At 52.8% G+C, this 19,072-nt stretch overlaps 1 protein-coding gene across 1 annotated transcript in view; it reads left to right on the forward strand.

The window, feature by feature from the left end:
- The window catches only part of HYDIN (HYDIN axonemal central pair apparatus protein), a 285,134-nt gene that overhangs the window by 262,725 nt on the left and 3,337 nt on the right, over positions 1 to 19,072 (forward strand). Inside the window, exons 72-83 of the mRNA XM_075536735.1 lie at positions 370 to 517; positions 970 to 1,177; positions 3,772 to 3,993; positions 4,556 to 4,725; positions 6,674 to 6,872; positions 8,566 to 8,724; positions 11,717 to 11,994; positions 12,983 to 13,202; positions 15,632 to 15,844; positions 16,640 to 16,803; positions 17,493 to 17,643; positions 18,835 to 19,065. Coding sequence (XP_075392850.1) covers positions 370 to 517; positions 970 to 1,177; positions 3,772 to 3,993; positions 4,556 to 4,725; positions 6,674 to 6,872; positions 8,566 to 8,724; positions 11,717 to 11,994; positions 12,983 to 13,202; positions 15,632 to 15,844; positions 16,640 to 16,803; positions 17,493 to 17,643; positions 18,835 to 19,065 — 2,363 coding nt within the window. The remainder of the gene's footprint in view (positions 1 to 369; positions 518 to 969; positions 1,178 to 3,771; positions 3,994 to 4,555; positions 4,726 to 6,673; positions 6,873 to 8,565; positions 8,725 to 11,716; positions 11,995 to 12,982; positions 13,203 to 15,631; positions 15,845 to 16,639; positions 16,804 to 17,492; positions 17,644 to 18,834; positions 19,066 to 19,072) is intronic.

The following is a 19,072-nucleotide window of genomic DNA, read 5'->3' on the forward strand; positions in this document are numbered from 1 at the left end:
TCAGGGGGCTACCAGGAAGGTTGAAGCCCTCAGGCATGAACAAAAGCCAGAGGGCTTTACCGGTCCTGAATCCTAAGGAGCAAGGGAGCAGCAGGTGCCAGGATTGTTGAGGCAGGGCTGGGGACCGACCCGACAAGAGCAGGCAGTTGATGGGGTCAAGTTCTAAGAGGAAGATGTGACGTCCCTTGTAAGCCAGAGGAACAAGACAGAGAGGCCATCAAAGTCTGAGGTTGGAAAAAGAGAGACCAAAAAAGTGGGGAATCTTTTCCACAAGGGCGTGCTCTTGCCTGTGGAGCAGCTGCTGCTGCCGCTGCCAGGACACTCCAGGTTGCGGGGAGAGCACTCGCTGACGGCTGGTGTCTCCTGCAGGCAGAGAGGCCCGGGAAACCGTGCAGGTCATCAACAGGGAGGAGCAGGCCTTCAGCTTTGCCTTCCAGGACAACTCCCGGTATTCGGAAGGCTTCAGTAACAGTCTGTTGGTGTCTCCCATGGAAGGCTGGGTTTCCCCACTGTCCAGGTAAAAAAGGAAATCACTCCCCAGGGTGGCTCCTTCCCCACATGGCAGGTGCCCCAGGCCTGCCAGTGAGGACACTGTTTCCTTGAGAGACACCCCCCCCCCCCGCCCCGTTCTAAATTCTCTTCTCTCAAATTCAGACAGGGGTAGTTCCCACCTCAGCCCTCCTGCGGCCCTCTCGTTCCTGTCCCTGATGAATTGTGCTTAGCCCTGAGGATGCTAAGCCCCTGTCCCTAACATTTTCTCTTGGGTTGGTATTCTCTCCTTGCTACTTACTGTAGTTGTGAATGCGTGGAGCAGTGTGTAGCCTTGCCCAGTAACTCTCAGGCATCTATCATAATTTGGGGTGATAATGCTTCTTCTTCAGAGGGCCTCCGCTGGTCCCTTGGGTCTCTCTGCCTGAGCAGCTTTGAGCCGTTTGGCTCCGTTAACCTTCTGTCTTTTTCTCTCACCAGGCTGTCTATTGATATTTTCTTCACACCTAAGCAGGAGGGCGAAGTGAACTTTAACTTGATCTGCAACGTGAAAAGGAAAGCCCAGCCTCTGACCTTGAACGTCAAGGCTGAAGGCTACACTATGAATGCGGAGATCAAGTGCAAGGACAGGACTGGCTTGGTCACTCTCCTTACCCCCAGCCTGACCAGCGTCGTCAACTTTTATGAGGTAAAGATGTGAGAGAGCCGAGAGAGCCCTGTCTCTCTGTCATTCTGTTTCCAGTGCCAAGGAGACTCGGGAGCAAGCTCCATGTGCATGGGAGGAGGGACAGAGAGGTGATGTCTGATCACCAAGAGCATCTTAAGACTGAAGTGACTTTTTTAATCTGGGGCCCCCTCTCCACTTAGTAGCTCTGGCTGGAATGTCTGTTTGCATTAAGCTAAAGATGCTCAGCTCTCAACACCTGTGACCCTTATTTCCCAAAAGACGCCCCCCCAACATATTACATCTTAGGAACCCACAGCTGATATAATGCAAAAATGCCAACATAAACCACAGACAGACCTCGAGCTAGTAACAGGCTTTTCTTTCTTTCTTTCTCTTTTCCTTCTTTTAGATTCTGTATGTCAGTGGCTTTTTTGTTCGTTAGTTTGTTGTTGTTGTGGCCGTTGTTGCCCTGTTTTTATGTACCACTTTGTTTGGTGCTGTCCGAGGCCATTCGTAATTTTATGTGCATATTATTATCTCTGCAGGTCTATCTAGATAAGATAGGCTAGATAAACAATGTGGAGAAGACAACAAGGGGACCAACAGTAGGGGGGGAGGACATGGGAGGGTGGAAGGTGGGAGAAGGGAAGAGGTGTTAACCAACCCAGGGACAAGGGAACAATGGGTGATTCAAAACCAGTGGCAAGGAGGGGGTGGGAGGACTGGTAGGGAGTGATCAAGGGCAATGTAACCAAGATGAATTATTGAAACCCAAATGAAGTCTGAGCATGGTAGTGTGACAAGAAGAAAGCAAAAGGAAATAGAGGAAAGAAGTAGCAGGCAAAGGGCATACATAGAGGCCCAAATACAGGCATGTACATATGTAAACATATTTATGGTTATGGGGGGAAATAGATCCATGTGCACATATTTATAGGTTTAGTAGTAGGATAACAGGTGAACATTGGGCCTCCACTCACGTACTCCCTCAATACAAGAACATTTTGCTCAACTAAATGGTCATTCCCTGATAGCCACCTTCCCGACACGATCACTGAAGACAAACATGTACATAAGCAAATGTAGTGAAGAAAGCTGATGGTGCCCGGCTATCAAAAGACATTGTGTCTGGGGTCTTAAAGGTTTGAAGATAAATAAGCGGTCATCTAGCTCAGAAGCAACAAAGTCCACAGGGAAGAAGCATACCAGCCTGTGTGACCACGAGGTGTTGAAGGGATCAGGTAGCAGACACCGAAGAACAAAACCCATCATTGTGCTCACCTTCCCCACATAAACACTGAAGACAAATGTGTGCATAAGTAAGTGGGTGAAGAAGGCTGATGGTGCCTGGCTATCAAGAGATATAGCGTCTGGGGTCTTAAAGGTTTAAAGGTAAACAAGCAGCCATCTAGCCCAGAAGCAACAAAGCCCACATGGAAGAAGCACACCAGCCTGTATGATCACAAGGGGTCAAAGGTACAGGTATCAAGCATCAAAGAACAAAAACTCATATCATTGTGAATGAGGGGGAGTACGGGATGGGAACCCAATGGCCATCTGTAAACAACTGGATATCCCTTGAAGAGAGGTAGTGGGGAGGAGACAGGCCAGTCGGGGTGCAGTGTAGCATCGATGAAACATACAACTTTCCTCTAGTTCTTAAACACTTCCTCCATCCCTCCCCCCACTATCATGATCCCAGTTATACCTTACAAACCTGGTTAGACCTGTGGAAGTACAGTCGTGCAGATAGGAAGTGGAAACACAGGGAATGCAGAACAGATGAACTCCTCAGGACCAGTGGTGAGAGTGGTGATACCGGGAGGAAGGAGAGAATGGGGTGTAAAAAGGGGGAACTGATTACAAGGATCTACATATGGCCTCCTCCCTGGGGGATGGACAACAGAAAAGTGGGTGAAGGGAGAACATTGGGCAGTGTAAGATATGAAAAAATAATAATTTATAAATTTTCAAGGGTTCATGAAGGAAGGGGGAGCGGGAAGGGAGGGGGGGTGGAAATGAGCTGATTCCAGGAGCCCAAGCGGAAAGCAAGTGTTTTGAGAATGATGAGGGCAACATATGTATAAGTGTGCTTTACACAGTTGACGTATGTATGGTGATAAAAGTTGTATGAGCCCCAATAAAATGATTTTTTAAATGCTGCCAAAAAATAAAATGAAATGAAAAAGAAAACATAAACGTTTTCTAAAACTGGAGACTGAAAACCCATGGCAGGGTCTCCCCCACGTGGGGTCTCCCTGTGGGTTGCTCTCTGGGTTTCTGGGGCCTGCGCATCATCCTTGGTGTTCCTGTGTTGTAGACAGGTCCCCACGTGCCGCCTCTTCCCCCAGGTGCCTCTCTCTGTCTGTTCTGCTCTTTCAGAAGACACGTCTCAGCAGTGATTAGGTTTAGGACCTACTCTACTCTGGTATGACCTGATAATCATATAAAAAAGGGAACTAGTTCCAAACTAGGTGACATTCATGGGTTCCTGGCTTAGGACTTCAACGTAACTTTCTGGGGAACACAATTCAACCCATAGCATGTCCCATATCCCAACCCCAGAGCATGGAACACACAACATATTACTCTATTCTCTGTCCCCCCCCCCCCAGGTGGAGCTGAATGAATGTGTCCAATGTGAATTCAGCCTTATCAACACTGGGAAGTTCAACTTCAGCTTTCAGGCTGAGCTGTCTGGACCCAAGGCCTTACTACAGTACTTGGAATTCTCACCTACCGATGGCTCTGTGGAAGTAGGGCAGTGTGTGCACGCCCTCCTGTCGTTCCAAGCAGCTAAGAAGTGTGTCCTGAAAGATCTGGAACTCCAAATCAAGGTGAGGCCACTGAGCATTGTTCAGACCCTGAAAGCATTGAGGGCATTCCATCTTGAGCGACTGGTTCTGGATGCCCCATGGCTCCTGAGCTCAACCAGGAGCTCCTGGTGGTTGCTGGTAGTGGGGCTGTCACATTCTCCCTGGTACAAAAAAATCTCATGCATAGTTGAGGTACCCAGTGAGTACCTAGCCGGTATTGTGGCCCATGGCCACACCTGGCTGCAGGTGAGAATGGCACGTTGGCAGCCAATCAGTGCTGTTAGTAAGGAGCCCTTGGAGAGTGGATGTTGGGTGGTAACTAGCAGTGCCTGGCTCCCCCTCCCCATCAGCCTTCCAGTTGAACCAATGCTGCTGGTGTGAAGCCCGAGCCAAGGAGGGATCTGAGTGCAGAGTTGCCCCCTGGCTTCTCTGAAGTAGACAGGGCTGCTGGCCTGCTCTCAGGCCTCTGGAGGATGGAGCCCCTGGACGCAGAGCATCCAGAGCGCCCGCTGCCTCCCTCCTTACCGGGGATCTTCGTGCCCTTTCTTCCACTCCCCCTAACCACACCACCCCCTCCCCACAGATCAGCCACGGCCCCACGTTCACCTGCAGCATCGCAGGCTGCTCCGTGAGCCCCGCCGTGCACTTCTCCTTCACCAGCTACAACTTTGGGACCTGCTTCATCTACCAGGCAGGGATGCCCCCCTACAAGCAGGTGCTGTCTGTCACCAACAAGGAGGAAACGTCCATGAGGTAAGCAGGCTCCAGGGGAGCCCACAGCTGCTGGGGTGTCCTGCAAAGATCGGAGGAGGAGGATGGTGGGAGATAAGGGGGCATCTGTCTGAAGCCCCCTTTTCCCAAGGGTAATGGCCTGCGGCTGTGCTGCTAAAGAAAAAAAAAAATCCTCTTGCTGAAGTAGCAAGGGCAGTGCCCAGTGGCTTCCACATACTTCCCTCTGTGGAGACTTCCCAGGAGAATGACCACAGAGTCCTCGGCAGACCCATCCTGAGCCCCAGCCTTTGATGCAGACTCACCCGTCGGCACCTTCCCCGGAGGGACCGTCCCAGGACAGGTGTCGAGGCCTCGTCCAGACCTGACTGCCCAGGGACCTGAGTCTACTCTGAGCCCTCTCGATCTGTATCCCCACCATCCCACCTGGTGGTCTGCAGCTACACGTCCACGCCAGGGAAGCACTTTAAATGTGGCGAGTGCAACAGAAGAGCTGGCTTAGGTCTTATGGGTTTTTTTGTTTTAATTAATTAAACTTTAATTAGCCATGTGTCTCCTAGGTGCAGATCCCAGCTCTTCCCTAGCTAGTGATCTTGGGAACTGATTTTAAATTTGCCTGTGCTTCGGCCACCTTGTCTGGAGTGGGGGCGAATGAGACCCTCCGACACAGGCTAGTAAGGATCTGGGTCATACTGTGGCTTAGGTGTGGGGCTGCTAACCGCTAATGTCGGCGGTTCAAACCCACCAGCCATTCCTTGGGGAAAGGTGAGGTTGTCCGCTTCCGTAAAGATTTACCGCATCAGAAACTCTATAAAAGTCACTGTGAGGAGAGAGTCAGAAGAAAAGAGAGGGAGACCCGCAACAAGATGGAGGGACACAGTGGCTGCAACAATGGGCTCAGACATAAGCCACTTGCGAAGAGGGCCCAGCACGAGGCAGTGTCTCATTCTGTTGTACAACAGTGCATCTGGTCACTACAAGTCAGAGCCGGCTCATGGAACCTAGCCGCAACCACATGGGTCTTAACTGGCTCCATGGTGGTGGATTTGGTTTGGCACAAACGTTGAAAATTCAATTGGTTCCTCTCCAGAAAGGACTTACGACAGTGCCGGGGACACCAGAAAGGGCCCTTCATGGTTAACTACTATTGTTGTTGTTGTCATTATTTTGAACTCGTACATTCTCAAGTACTTATACTCTTGCATGATTTAATTTCATCTAAGTTTTGCTTCCAGGCATCGGGGTCTCCTCAGTGGCCTAGCTAGCCGCCTCCTTCTCTAAAAACCTCCAGCAGCTGGAGAGGTTGCAGTGGAGAGGTCTCGATGCTGCCCTGCCCACAGACGGAGAGGGGTGGACATCATCCCTTCTGGTTGAGTGAGGAACTCTCGGGGATAGTGGGCTACAGCATTGGGCTGCTAACCCCAAATCAAGCAGTTCAAACACACCAGCTGTGCCACTGGAGGAAAATGAGGCTTTCTGCTCCCCTAAAGGTCTGCAACCTCCGAAGCTGCAGGAGCAGCTCTCGTCTGCCCTCGAGGGATGTGGAGTCACCATCGACTCAGTTGCAGGAGGTTTTGAGTTTTTTCAAGTTGATAATGTATCATCTTAACAACCAAACCAAACCAAACTCCCTGCCATCAAGTCGATGCCGACTCGTAGAGACCTTTTAAGACAAGATGGAACACTCCCTGTGGGTTTCCAAGACTCTAAATGTTTACGGGAGTCGAAAGCCCGTCTTGCTCCCTCAGAGCGGCTGGAAGTTTTGAACTGCCAACCTTACGGATCAGCCGAATACCGGTAACCACTCCATCGCCAGGGCTCCTATAGCTAGAGCAAGGGCTCACCTTTAGGGGACGTTGTTGAGTGACTGCTTTGTTTACTGCACTGCAGACAGTCCCTAGTCCTGGCACAGAGGCGAGGGGCAGCGGTCAGTTCCTCAGCACCCATGGCCCCTCCTCTGGGTTTTCCGCAGCATAGACTGCCTGTACACCAACACCGCCCACCTCGAGGTGAACTTCCGCGCGGAGGTGATAAAGCCAGGAAAGACGCTGATGGTCCCCATCACCTTCTACCCCCGAGAGAGTATCAGCTATCGCGAGTTCGTCCGCTTTGAAATAAATGGGCTCTCTCAACAGACCGTTGAAATTAAAGGGAAAGGCACGGAAATGAAGGTAAGGGATCCTGAGGGACATCCCGCCCCACTTCTCCTTCGGCAGGTCCACTCCAAGGTGGCTCTCCTGGAGCCCAGCCAGGCCCATGGGGAGTCAAGTAAGTTTCCGGTGAGCCAGGAACTTTATCCCAGGGCAGACATCACAGGCGCCGGGAAAGATTCTTGTCCTAGAGGAAGCTGAGGCCAGCAGCCTGGACATTAGGGCCTACTTTGTGTTAAGCAAGTTTGGGATTTAGGACAGCTTTTCTTGACACGCCATGGAGTCACGTTTCCCACGGCGCAGCAACCGCCAGGCTCGTGTTTGACCTGGGTTGTTCTTCTCACCAGGAGCCCCCTGGTCAAGAGGGGCTGGCGGACCAGCCCTGCTGCTGCTCCTTGGTTCCCAGAGGCTGGGGCACACAGGGCCAAGGCATCCTCGCTGGGGAGGGTGCCTGCGTCTGAACTCTGGACGGAGGGGCCAGGGATCTGGAGAGCGCTGAAAACCTTCCAAGACACTCCAGAATGAATGAAACATTTCAAGAGCCAAGAGAAGAAAAAGAAACGGGAGAGGGCATTCTTGCAGCCTTGTTCCTTCGCAAAGCACAGGAACACGTGGGAGATGGTAGAGCAACAGGGGTGTGTGGATCCAGGTCAGAGACAAGCTCTTTGCTGGTAGCCTGCATTTGTTCATTCATTCGGCACTCACTAGTGTTGGGTGCTGTGGGGAGACTGGGGAATGCTCACCCGCTCACAGGCTGGTGGGGGGATGGGGGCTGTTCTGGCTTTCTGCAGACCAAATGGAACCTGTGAATTGGAGTTCAAGCTAAAGCCAGTTGGCGGGGAGGGGTCCAGTTCAGTGACCTGTGGGACCCTCTCCTTGCGGGTCAGTACCACCCTGATCTTGTTCTGATCCAGGCCAACATTTAAGTCAGTGCCTTCAACGTGTGTATGTTGTTCTCCGACCTCCTGCCCCCATTCTAGTCCAAATCAGTCCTGGCTAGTCATCGCCTCACGGCCTCGTCCTCTCCATTCTCCACAGGGGAGCAAGCCAGAGCACGCTCACAAAATACACATTTGATTGGGTCCCTCCGCCTCCCTGGCTTCCCATTGCCCCCAGAATAAAGCCCGCCCCCCTCATCCTCAGTGGCCTACAAGACCTTCTGAGACCTGGCCACCTTCCACCTCTCCAAACCTCGTCTTCTCTCATTTCCCCCTGGTAGCCACTCCCTCCAGCTTAGAGTCTTGTTATGGATTGTTCTTCTCCCTGGGAGGGGTCCCCCACCTGAGTCACCCTGACTCTTAAAGTGGCTCGCCCCTCCCTTTACTTTGGCAAATCCTGTAAAGTGGGCTTCTTCAGGGAGCTTTCCTCTGAGGACCTCCGCAGGGTGCTTTCAAGGGACCCAGGGCTCTTCCTTCTGGAGCCTCGTTGGACTGATTTCATTGCGTGACCAGTTATCTCGTGGATACTTTATGCATATGAGCGTCTGCTGAGTGAGTGACTGCCCATCCACTAGGAAAAGAGCAGACGAGCCTGGCAGGCGCCTTCCCGAGACGCAGTTCTACTCTGACCCACACAGGCCCCCCAGGAGTGGGCGTGGGCCTGAGATGCAGAGGTGGCGCCTCCCTTGTTCACCAGGGTAGATGCATCATACCATCTGTCTCTCTTTCTCGTGGACGATTGACTTCTTCCCTGTTTTTTTTTTTCTATCGCACAGATTTTAGTCCTGGATCCAGCCAGTAGGATTGTGAAGTTAGGAGCTGTCCTGCCCGGGCAGGTCGTGAAAAAGATGGTGTCCATCATGAACAACAGTCATGCCCAGCTTACATTTAACCTGTCAGCCCTGTACTTGTCTCTAGAACTCCAGGAGCCCAAGGTGAGTACCCTGCCTGCCGCCCCGTGAGAGGGTGGCAGGGCGAGCCGCTCACACTCCCGGGAGCACCGGCAGTGGGCAGATCATTCTAAGAGTTTTCCACCAGCTGCCATGTTCATCGTCACACAGACAGGAATCTTACTTTGTATCCAAGGAACCTGAGGCTTAGAGAGAGCATCTGCTTCTAGAAGGTAACGAAGGAGACCTTGATTGGGTGGGATTCAGTAGACCTGATATGCTCATAGTAGAAAGTTGAGAAAATACAGGAAATCGTCAATATATATAAAATCTGCCCTTGGTCACATACCCAGGATAACCACCATCACATTTGGGGCCTACCTTACCAATATATACTTTTTTATCCTTTTATTGGGAGCTCATACAACTCTTATCACAATCCATACATCCATCCATTGTGTCAAGCGCATTTGTGCATTTGTTGCCATCATCATTCTCAAAACATCTGCTTTCTACTTGAACCCTTGGTATCAGCTTCTCTTTTCCCCCTCCCTCCCCGCTTCCCCCTCCCTCATGAACCCTTGATAATTTATAAATTATTATTCTTTTGTCATGTCTTACACGGTACACGGTCCGATATTTTTCTCAGGCATTCTTTTATACAACAATAACATTTTAATGTCTGTATTGTTTTGAGCACTGCTTTTGTAATCTTGCATCATTTCCTAAACCTTCTCCACACCATTAAATGCCCTATTTATCACTCCATTACACAGCTGGACCAGTTCTGTATTTCAGGGATGTTGAGGATTTTTTTTTTCAATGATACAAGCAGCGGTGGACTCTCCATATCTCTGAGCTTTGGGGTGTCTCCGTGACTCTGCTCAAGACAAATGCATGGACGTGGACTTGCTGGTCCAAATGGAATGAAGGTTTCCAATCCGCATGGCCAGCGAGCCTGCCCCACTTGACACTCCACCAAATCCAACCCGCCAAGTTCCCTGGGTGGGGATGCTGGCTGCAGTGCTGGCTCCCTATTGCCTATCTTAGTCACCAGTGCCAGGTAGCCTTTGGACACTGAACTGGATGTGCTCCACTCCAGGAGCCAGGAGGCTGTGTTTGACTCCATTTACTCACTATGTGCAAGTGCTGGGGATATGAAGGTGACTGTGACTTAGGGATGGGCCTGGGAGACTTCATGTCCTTTTGGTGTCACTGCCACAGAAGCAAACCACCACCCCACCCACATACAAATGCCGAGTCATCATGTCAATCAGGAGTAGGCGTGCTCAGAGGATGGAGGCGGGGCAGGCTTGGGCTCTGAGGAGGGCTCTCAGAACCCTGGAAGGCCTCACAGTGGGAAGAGACCTAATGGGGCTGGCAGGAGGAAGAGACATCTCCCAGGCAGACAGGTTGGGGCATTCTTCCAGGCAAAGGTGTGTAGGCTCCGGAGGGTCTTTTGCTTTCGGAGAACTCAGCGTGGTTCAGTATGGCAGGGGCACTGTGGACCATCTGGGGATTTCAGGATACAGAAGAATTGGCTTTGAGAGGCCAACCAAAGCAGAGACCCAGGGGACACCTCACCTCACCTCAGGGCCCACCTTGCCCACTGGGCCATCAAGAGGAGAGCATCCTTGTCATTGTCCTTTCCCAGTGATGCCAAGGGAAAATGCTCAGCTCCAGCAGGCCAGGGACCCTGGCAGTTTGGCCTCACCAATGCTGCCTCGTTAGTAGTCAGATTAAAGCTGCCAGAGTGGCCTGTCCTGGGCCTGTCACCCCAAGGCCAGCTTCCAATGTCATTATGTTGGAGACATCTCTAAGATCACTCTCCCAATTTGGCCGCTTAGCTCATTATCTCATTCCCTGCTTCTATTGTCCACTTGATTGTCCAAAAAAAGTAAATGCTTAGAAGAACACCAAAAAGTAATGCCCCCAAATATATTTCTTGTGAATAAGTGTGCTTTTAATCAGGAAAGTGCTCTGCAGAGCGGGCGGTGAAAGCAGGTTCTGCTCCTGTGGGTCATTCTCGTGTTTATTTCTTGGGACGTATCAGAGCGCAAGCAGGATTTCAGAGCCCATCTTTACAGCAGCCGAATCACACATCACAAAACACAGCCGCTAGTCAGGCCCTGGAGTTCCTGCTTCTGCGCTAGATCGTCTTCCAAAATAACGCAATGCTTGAGGCCAAAGGTCTCTACTGAGCCGCCTGCTAGCTGACTCGTTGACCTGAAGGTAACTGTGGGGAGCTAGTGCCTGCGAGGGGCCAGGTCCTGGGTGGGCCACCTGGTTCTATGAACCCAGAAATGCGGGTTCCAAGAGAATCAAGCTGATGTTGTCACGATGTAGACCACTCTGCTCTGAGCCAAAGAGGCCAAGGATGAAGAAAGTGCTGGCCTCCGTACCATTTCCTTTGACTGGATCTTTATCGGGACTAAGGAGACGTAAACGGCCAGTGAAATGCGAGCAGTGGTTCACAAACGTTAGGATTCACAAGTCACCCAGGGCACTTCTGAAAAGACTGGCTCCCAGCTCTTCGATGGAGCTTCTGATTCCGTTGGCTTGGGGCAGAGGCCGGCAATCTGCACCCTCACGAGTGCAGGGGCGTCTGCAGCAGGTAGCCCAGGGACCGAGTTATGAGAAGAACCAAAGTGCTGAGTGCTTCTTGTTCCCAATTACGCTTTCCTAAGGGAGTCGGAAGAAAAGACTGAAAAACCCTCCCACTGTGAGAGTAAGGGACAGCTAGCTTCCCAAGATTCCCGGGCTAGAAAAGGAGGAGGAAAGGGGACTAGCATTTCCCCATGCCTGTTAGCTCCCACCCTTCCAAGGATGATCCCACCTTCACCATAGGACAAGTCGGTGACACCATCCCTGGTGTGCAGGGGAGGGAACTGAGGCTTACAAAGCCTCTGGGCCCTCCCAGACAATGGCACCCCTAGGGTGAGAGCAGGCAGGGATCTGACCCCGAGGCTGAGCCAGCCCAGCGGCCGGACATCCTGTCAGTGTGGCCCCAAGTCTAGCTGTCTGTGATTCTGCGCAGGTGATCACCTTGACGCCCTTCAACAACATCAGCCTGAAGCCCAAGGAGGTCATGAAGGTGGAAGTGATCTTTGCCCCGAAGAAGCGCATCCCCCTCTTCTCCGAGGAGGTGTTCATGGAATGCATGGGGCTCCTGCGCCCCCTCTTCCTGCTCAACGGCTGCTGCCAGGCCCTGGAGATCTCCCTGGACCAGGACCTTCTCCCCTTCGGGCCTGTCGTGTTTCAGACACAAGCTACCCGGCGTATCCTCATGCTGAACACGGGCGACGTGGGCGCCAGGTAGGAGCTAGGGGTCCACCCCAGGCTGGAGCAGAGACGTCTGTCCCTGGAGTCCACCTGGATGGACTAGACCTGCAGCCATCTTCCCCGTCTCCTCCTTTCCTCTCGGCAACCCCACTCCTCTCGTGTAACAGTGGTGGCTTGGCCAGGGTGGTTGCGATTTCCATGGTTACTGAAAACTAATGAGAGCGAGAGCGTTATGCTCAGTGCTTCCAGGCTACGCCAGGTGCTCTCCTAAGAAGGCCTTGGCGTGGCTCGCTCACTTGACCCCAGCACTAGTTCTCAGAGGCTGAAGCTCACGCTGGCCTGTTTCACACGCACGCACGGCGCCGAGACGAGCGTTCCCTAGCATTCACTGTGTGCACACGCAATGCTAGCATCCCCACGTCGAGCATCCCATCCGGCTGTCTTAGAGTCCTCTGGGGCACATCTGCAGGGGCCACAGACCTGGCACAAGGGGGGGCTGTCACTGTGACAGCCCTGGTACTAACAGCAGTGGCCTCACTGACCACCTCTGTCTCCTGCTGGACCAAGTGCTAGACCCCAGAAGGAGAGAACAGGACCGGTACACAGTACAGATGGGACTGTTGGTCAAGGAGACGTCTCCAGCCCCTCGGATCTGCCCTCACAGGCAGTGCAGGCATGGCAGCCACAGTCTCCCTGGCCGTGTGGCTCAGGGTGCACCAGGGAGTGTGTTTGCGTGCTCATGCGTATGGACCCGCACACGTGACTTACGGGGCTTCCGCATTCAGGGTGACAGGTAAGATGCAGCCACTTCCCCAAGGCACAGCTCTGAGAGGGAGCCGCATCAACTTACACAGGAACTTCTCTTGTCCCGTGCCCCCCACCCACCTCTGCTTGGCCTCGCAGCGTCTGCTTCCTGTAAGGTTCCCGGGGAGCTCTCCAGGAGGGTGGCTCGCCTTCTCTGCAGGATGGAGGCCACCCTCGGGATAGTGGCAAACGCCTGCCATGTCCTCTCTTGAAAAAGGTTTAAGTGGGACGCCAGAAAACTGGAACCTCATTTCTCCATCACCCCAGAAGAAGGGTATATCACAGCCGGCTCAGAGGTGTCTTTTGAAGTGAACTACCACCCCACGGAGATGGGGAAGGAGAGCATCTATAAGAACATCCCCTGTTTCATCCAGGGGGGCAATCCCCTGAGCCTCACCCTCTCTGGAGTCTGCGTGGGACTACCTGCTGTCAAAGAGGTTAGTTAGGAAGTACTGTCCCGAGACTGTACTGGGCAGTGGCCAGAACCCAGCCAGGCTCTATCCAGACCGTCCTCGGTGCTCAGATCACATATTCAGGCTGCCCCTTCCTGCTATGGGGCCTTTGTACATGCTGCCCCACAGCTGGGACAGTCTTTCTCCCTTCTTCCTCTGGCCATTCCTGTTTTCCAGGAAGCCAGCACTGACTTCCTGGCTAGATCACATCCCCTGTTACGAAGTCTGCGAGCAAGGAGTTAACAGCTTCCTCCATCTCTGTTGGGGACGGGGGAAAGGGTGGGAAGATGGCATTGCTTTGTTAACCCTCAGCTAGAGTGTTCCCAGAGACCTGACAGTGGCCGTAGGCTATGTGACCTGTCAACATTGTTTAAGGCGTCAACCTCCTTTAAGGTAAGCTTGACACCTGATCTCCCAGGCTCTAATTTTGTTATTTCAAGAACTTGGCATAGATGGGGCCGCACAGTGTGCTCTGAGCATGTTGGAAGGAGCCTCTGTTAGGTCGTATGCTTTTATTTCTCTAAAAGTGGAACGGTTGGGTTGGGTTATGTGGCAGGTGAATGTTCATGTTTTTAAGAAACTATTAAACCATCTACCAAAGTTGTGGTTTCATTTTACAGTCCCACCAGCAATCTCTGAGTTTTCCAGTTGCCCCACATCCTCACCAACACTTAGTATGATCAAGTTTTAAATTGTCACCCATTCTAATGTGAGGTCAAAGGTGTGTAGTGGTACCTCACTGCAGTTTTGATTTACATTTCTTGAGTGACACATGATGTTGCGCATCTTTTCATATATTTATTTACCACCTCCATATCTCCTTTGCTGAAATATCTGTTAAAATTGAACAAAAGTCGTTACTTTGAGATCTCCAGTCTGAGTTCATTTCTGTACATGCAAAGTGTGAATCAAAATGTGTTGTTATGTATGCATATCCGATTATTCCTAAACCACTTCTTGAAAATGCTGCTGTTTCTCCACTGAATTGCCTCTGCACCTTGGAAACAACCAACTGACTCTACGTTATAAGGGTGTGCTTTGTCCCTCTGACTGTCCTTATGCCAACAGCAGGCTCCGCACACTGCTAAACCCAGCGGTCGGTTCTGACGCCCATCTCACTCAGACTGACTTGACACCATGCTTCAGTCCCGCCTCCCTGGCTCCAGGGCACCCCCTCTCCTAGTTCTCCTCCTGCCTCACTGGCTGCTCTTGCTTCTCTCCTTCCGATTTTTTGGTAAAGTTGGACCACACCAGCCAGGAGTTAGTCCTGTGGTCCCTTCTCTTTTTTCCCCCTAAAGACACTCACGTCCTGAGGAGAGCATCTAGTTTCCTGACCTTAAAAAAGTATTGTCTATACATTGCTAGACTGACAGCTCTGAAGCCTCCCTCTTCACCTTGACTGTCCTTTAAACTCCAGATGAGTAAGCCCCACCCCCTGCTCAAGGTCTCCAGTTGGCACCTGGTTGGCCCCTCACATTTAACTTGGGTTCCAGGTCCCTCCCTAAGTCCGCACCCTGCCACATTAAGTGACAGTTCCTTCCTTGCAGTTGCTCAAGCTAAAAATGTTGGAGTCTTTCCTCTTTCCATTACACCCGAGCCAGAACATCAGTAAATCCTACTGGCTCCTCAAAATGCAACTGGCACCTCCGTCCCCATGGCCCACCACCTCCATGGTTAGTAGTGCCAGCCTCGCCAGTCTATGCCAGTCCCGACACTGGCCTGTTGAGGTCTCTCTTCCTCTGCTGCCACCTGCCTACCGCCCTCATCACAGGATCCAGACAGAATCATGACTTGTGTCCCTCAAGACTCCCCCACGGCATCTTGCAATAGCAGGCAAACAGGCTCCTTACCTGTCCCTGTCTCCCCCCCACTCACCTCTCACCTGCCACACTGGCTTCTTGCCACCGGTCCAAGTTCAAGACCTCTGTGATAGCTGTATCCTCTGGCTGGGACCATCTTCCTCCCCCAGCTATCTCAAGACTGCTTCCTTTGTGGCCTTTCATCAAATACGACTTCTCTGCGACGCATCATTCACCCGATTTTAAGCTGCGTGCCCGTTCCTCGACCCACACTCCCTAGACCCCTGCCTTGCTTTAGTCCCCTTACAGCGTGGATTCCTAGCCCCGATGTTCTGTGTCCTGTGCAGCTGTCTACTGTCGGCCTCGCCACAAGCTCTTTGAGACAGCTGTGCTTAGGACTTTGTTCACTGCTGTCTGTCCACCACTGAGAACAGTGCTGGCACATAGACAGTGCCCAGGGGATAAGTACTGAATGAGTGGCAGAGAAAGGAAGTGACCAAGTGGGGCTCCTGACGGGAGGCATTGCTGGCACCCGTCTTCTCTCTGCAGTCCCTCCCTACAGGCAGCCCAGGGAGCAGGGCACCGCTGGAGGGTGAGGCTCCTGCTGTCTTCCAGGTGGTGAACTTCACCTGCCAGGTGCGCTCCAAGCACACGCAGACCATCCTGCTGTCCAACCGCACCAACCAGACCTGGAATCTGCACCCCATCTTCGAGGGGGAGCACTGGGAGGGGCCTGAGTTCATCACCTTGGAGGCCCATCAGCAGAACAAGCCCTATGAGATCACCTACAGGCCGCGCACGATGAATGTGGAAAATCGCAAGCATCAGGTAGGTTGACCCTACCCCCACCCCACCGGCTCCCTGGCATCACTGAAGGGCAGGAGCTGTGTGAGAGCGGTCAGAAGGCGGAGCTTGAGTTCAGAGTATGTTCAAATTCAAGGGGGCAGGGGGAGCCCGCAGTTCATCATGGTGCCATGGGGAAGCGCACAGAATAACTGTCCAGTTCGAAGCGCCCCTGGCCACCCCACGTCTTCATCCAGGGGCCGCTCTGGAGTCAGGGCTCTGTTCTGAAACGAGCCCCACGCAGCACCGGCGGAGAAACCGTTAGCTGCGTTGTCCACCAACGTTACGGAGATGGTCCTCGTGGTCCCAAAGGAAAGGCATCCCGCAGGCCCGGCGGAGCCATGCCTCCTCGTTCACAGCCTACCCACATTGGCATCGCCTTGTCTTTCCACTTTGCGTGACCAGCAGGAGCGTGTGTCTCCGCCGCGTCACGCCAACTTCATGGTAGCCATTTTTAGCGACTGCTTAGTAAATCATAATGGTATGTCGCTGTGCGTCCAGCATACCCCGCCCCCTGCTCCATCATTCTTGAACCTGCAGCGTTTCATCCATATTCCAAGGTGTTGTACAGTAAGTAAACACATACAGGGGTTTTTGCCTTTGGGAAGGTGTTTCCTCAACGAGTTCCCTCAAGTGGGATTCCGGGTCCAAATGCACACAGCTTTCTGACCCTCGACATCATCCTGCCAGACCACTCGCCCACAGTGACGTGCTCATTCACAGGGCCTCTACAACGCTCTGGGATCCGATAAAGGGTATCCCATTTCTTCTTCTCCTTAGGGGACCCTCTTCTTCCCCCTCCCGGACGGGACCGGCTGGCTGTATGCTCTGCATGGGATGTCTGAGCTCCCCAAAGCTGTGGCCAATATCTACCGTGAAGTGCCGTGTAAGACACCCTACACCGAGCTCCTGCCCATCACCAACTGGCTGAACAAGCCGCAGAGGTGAGCGAGCAAGGGAAAGGGTGGTGGGCAGGGGACAGGAAGTGGAGGGAGGGCCTCCACTGTCTAGCCTGGCCCTTCCCCTGGTCTCTCCAGAGAGTCTCCTAGTCTGTGTGTTCCACGTGGCAACTGTGAACTCCTAGGAACAAGGCGTGGCACAAAAATGTGTGCTTCCTCGTTCAGTATTATTACTGTCGTCGCATAGATAATGGCCACTGCCCTTGTTGTTTTAGTGCTCTGCCATGTCACCTCAGCCACTGGCCAGAGAAGACTGTCCCTGGGAGCTTGTCCTTGAACCTAAGGTCTGGAGGAGCCTAAGGCCAACCAGCCCAGTCCTTTCCCCTTGGAGAGGAGGAGCCAGGGATGGGAGCAGAGGTGCGGTACACGCCCTGCTTTACATAGAGGATGAAGGCCCAGGCTTGAGTTTGAATCCCAGTTCTGCCAGCTACTGGCCAGCCGCCTGAGCACGTTACCTCACTTCCCTCGGCCTCTGTTTCCTTGTCTTAAAAATGGGGACAATAGGGATAGGTACCTCACTGCAAGAAGTAAATGCCGGTAACACCCACACAGCCCCCAGTCTGTGCGGAAATGAGAGACCCGAGCCCTGGGTGCACAGACTCCCACAAAAGGAAGGGTAGAGGGCCAACGGTCTCATCTCCTCTCCCCTCTCCCCGTGCCCCCATGTTGCCCAGATTCCGGGTCATTGTGGAAATGACGAAACCAGAGAAGGCAGACCTAAGCATCACCCTCAAGGGCCTTGATTACATCGATGTGCTGTCTGCTTCAAAGAAGGACTACAAGCTGAACTTCTACTCCTACAAGGAGGGCCTGTACGCCGCCAAGGTACGGCTCCCAGAGACGCTGCTCCCTGGGAGTCCAGGGGGCCCACGCTGAGGCAGCACCCTGCTCTGAGGGAGCCAAGAAGTCCTCCCTGGGCCAGCTTCTGCAGGGTGACTTCCGACCTCGTCCTATGGGGCTGACAAGTCAGACTCCCAGGCTGGCGAGGCCAGCCGCCCATCACATAAGCCCAGGGCCAGCCTTCGAGGCTGCAGAATCATAGAAACTCATGACGTAGGAGCCTAGAGGACCAGATAAGACACAGCAGTTGAGCTCTGGTCACCTGGGACAACCAAGGGGAAGGCGAGTCAGGAACAGGAGAAGGAATGGAGTGACTACTTTCCTCCAACAACTAGTGCTTTCTTTGCCCCGAGGCCAGAATTGGGTGGTGCCTCTCCCTCCCCTTGTAGTCCCTGGGACAGGCGCTCACATCAGGACAGCTTTCCAGGCAGGCACGCGAGACTCGGGGAGAAATAGCCAAGCATCTGAAGGAAAGCCAACACCCATAAAGTAGAAATACCAACCCAATAAGTGAGAAGCCCTGAGCAAAACGTTATAAGAGCAACTAGAATGAGACCCGAAATGAGTGTTATTAATACAGGACACCCACTGCCATCGAGTAGGTGCCGACTGAGAGCGATCCTGTGAGACCACGGTGGAACTTCCCTGTGTCTGAGACTTTTATTTACAATGTTCCTGGGAAGAAAAATGGAATCTATTTGGGGGGGGGAAATAATTTTTTTATAATGGCATTTTTCCATAAACTTTTTAAAGCCCCCTCACACTCCTAAGGAAGAAAGGAAGGTAATCATTATATTCATGAAGCAAGAACAGGATACTTTGAAAACAAATCCCTTAGAGACCCTAGAAATGAAGCCTGCAGTGTTTGGACTAGAAAGCCCCGCGGAGGCTGAGCGGTGTTGGGGTGTCTGGGAAGAGCCCTCCCAAGAGTTAGGGGATGCAGCTGAGTGGGATCCCCAGACTTCCGGCCCCCTGAGGACAAAGACATGAAAAATGGAAGAACATGAAGATGCCAGGACGGTGGAGCCCCTGTCCACTGCACCCGGGACAGTGAAGTGGGGCGGCCACTGTGGACCACCATGGGGGAGGCACCACAGCGGTTCTCTGAGCAAATATGCATTGACCACAGGACCAGGCTAATCCCTCCGCTTCCTCCCCGTCTCCCTGCACATCCAGGTGATCTTCCGGAACGAGACCACCAGCGAGTTCCTCTTCTACACAGTGAGCTTCAGGGTCATCCCCTCCGGCGTCATCAAGACCATCGAGATGACAAGCACGGTCCGGCAGAGTACGTCGGCCACCATCAAGCTGGAGAACCCGCTGCCCTACTCGGTGACCTTCTCCACGGAATGCAGGATCCCCGAGATCAGCCTGCCCTCCCAGTTTGCAGTGCCACCCAACTCCGAGGTAAGAA

Source organism: Tenrec ecaudatus, chromosome 18 (genome assembly GCF_050624435.1).
Source record: "Tenrec ecaudatus isolate mTenEca1 chromosome 18, mTenEca1.hap1, whole genome shotgun sequence".
Lineage (NCBI taxonomy): Eukaryota > Metazoa > Chordata > Mammalia > Afrosoricida > Tenrecidae > Tenrec > Tenrec ecaudatus.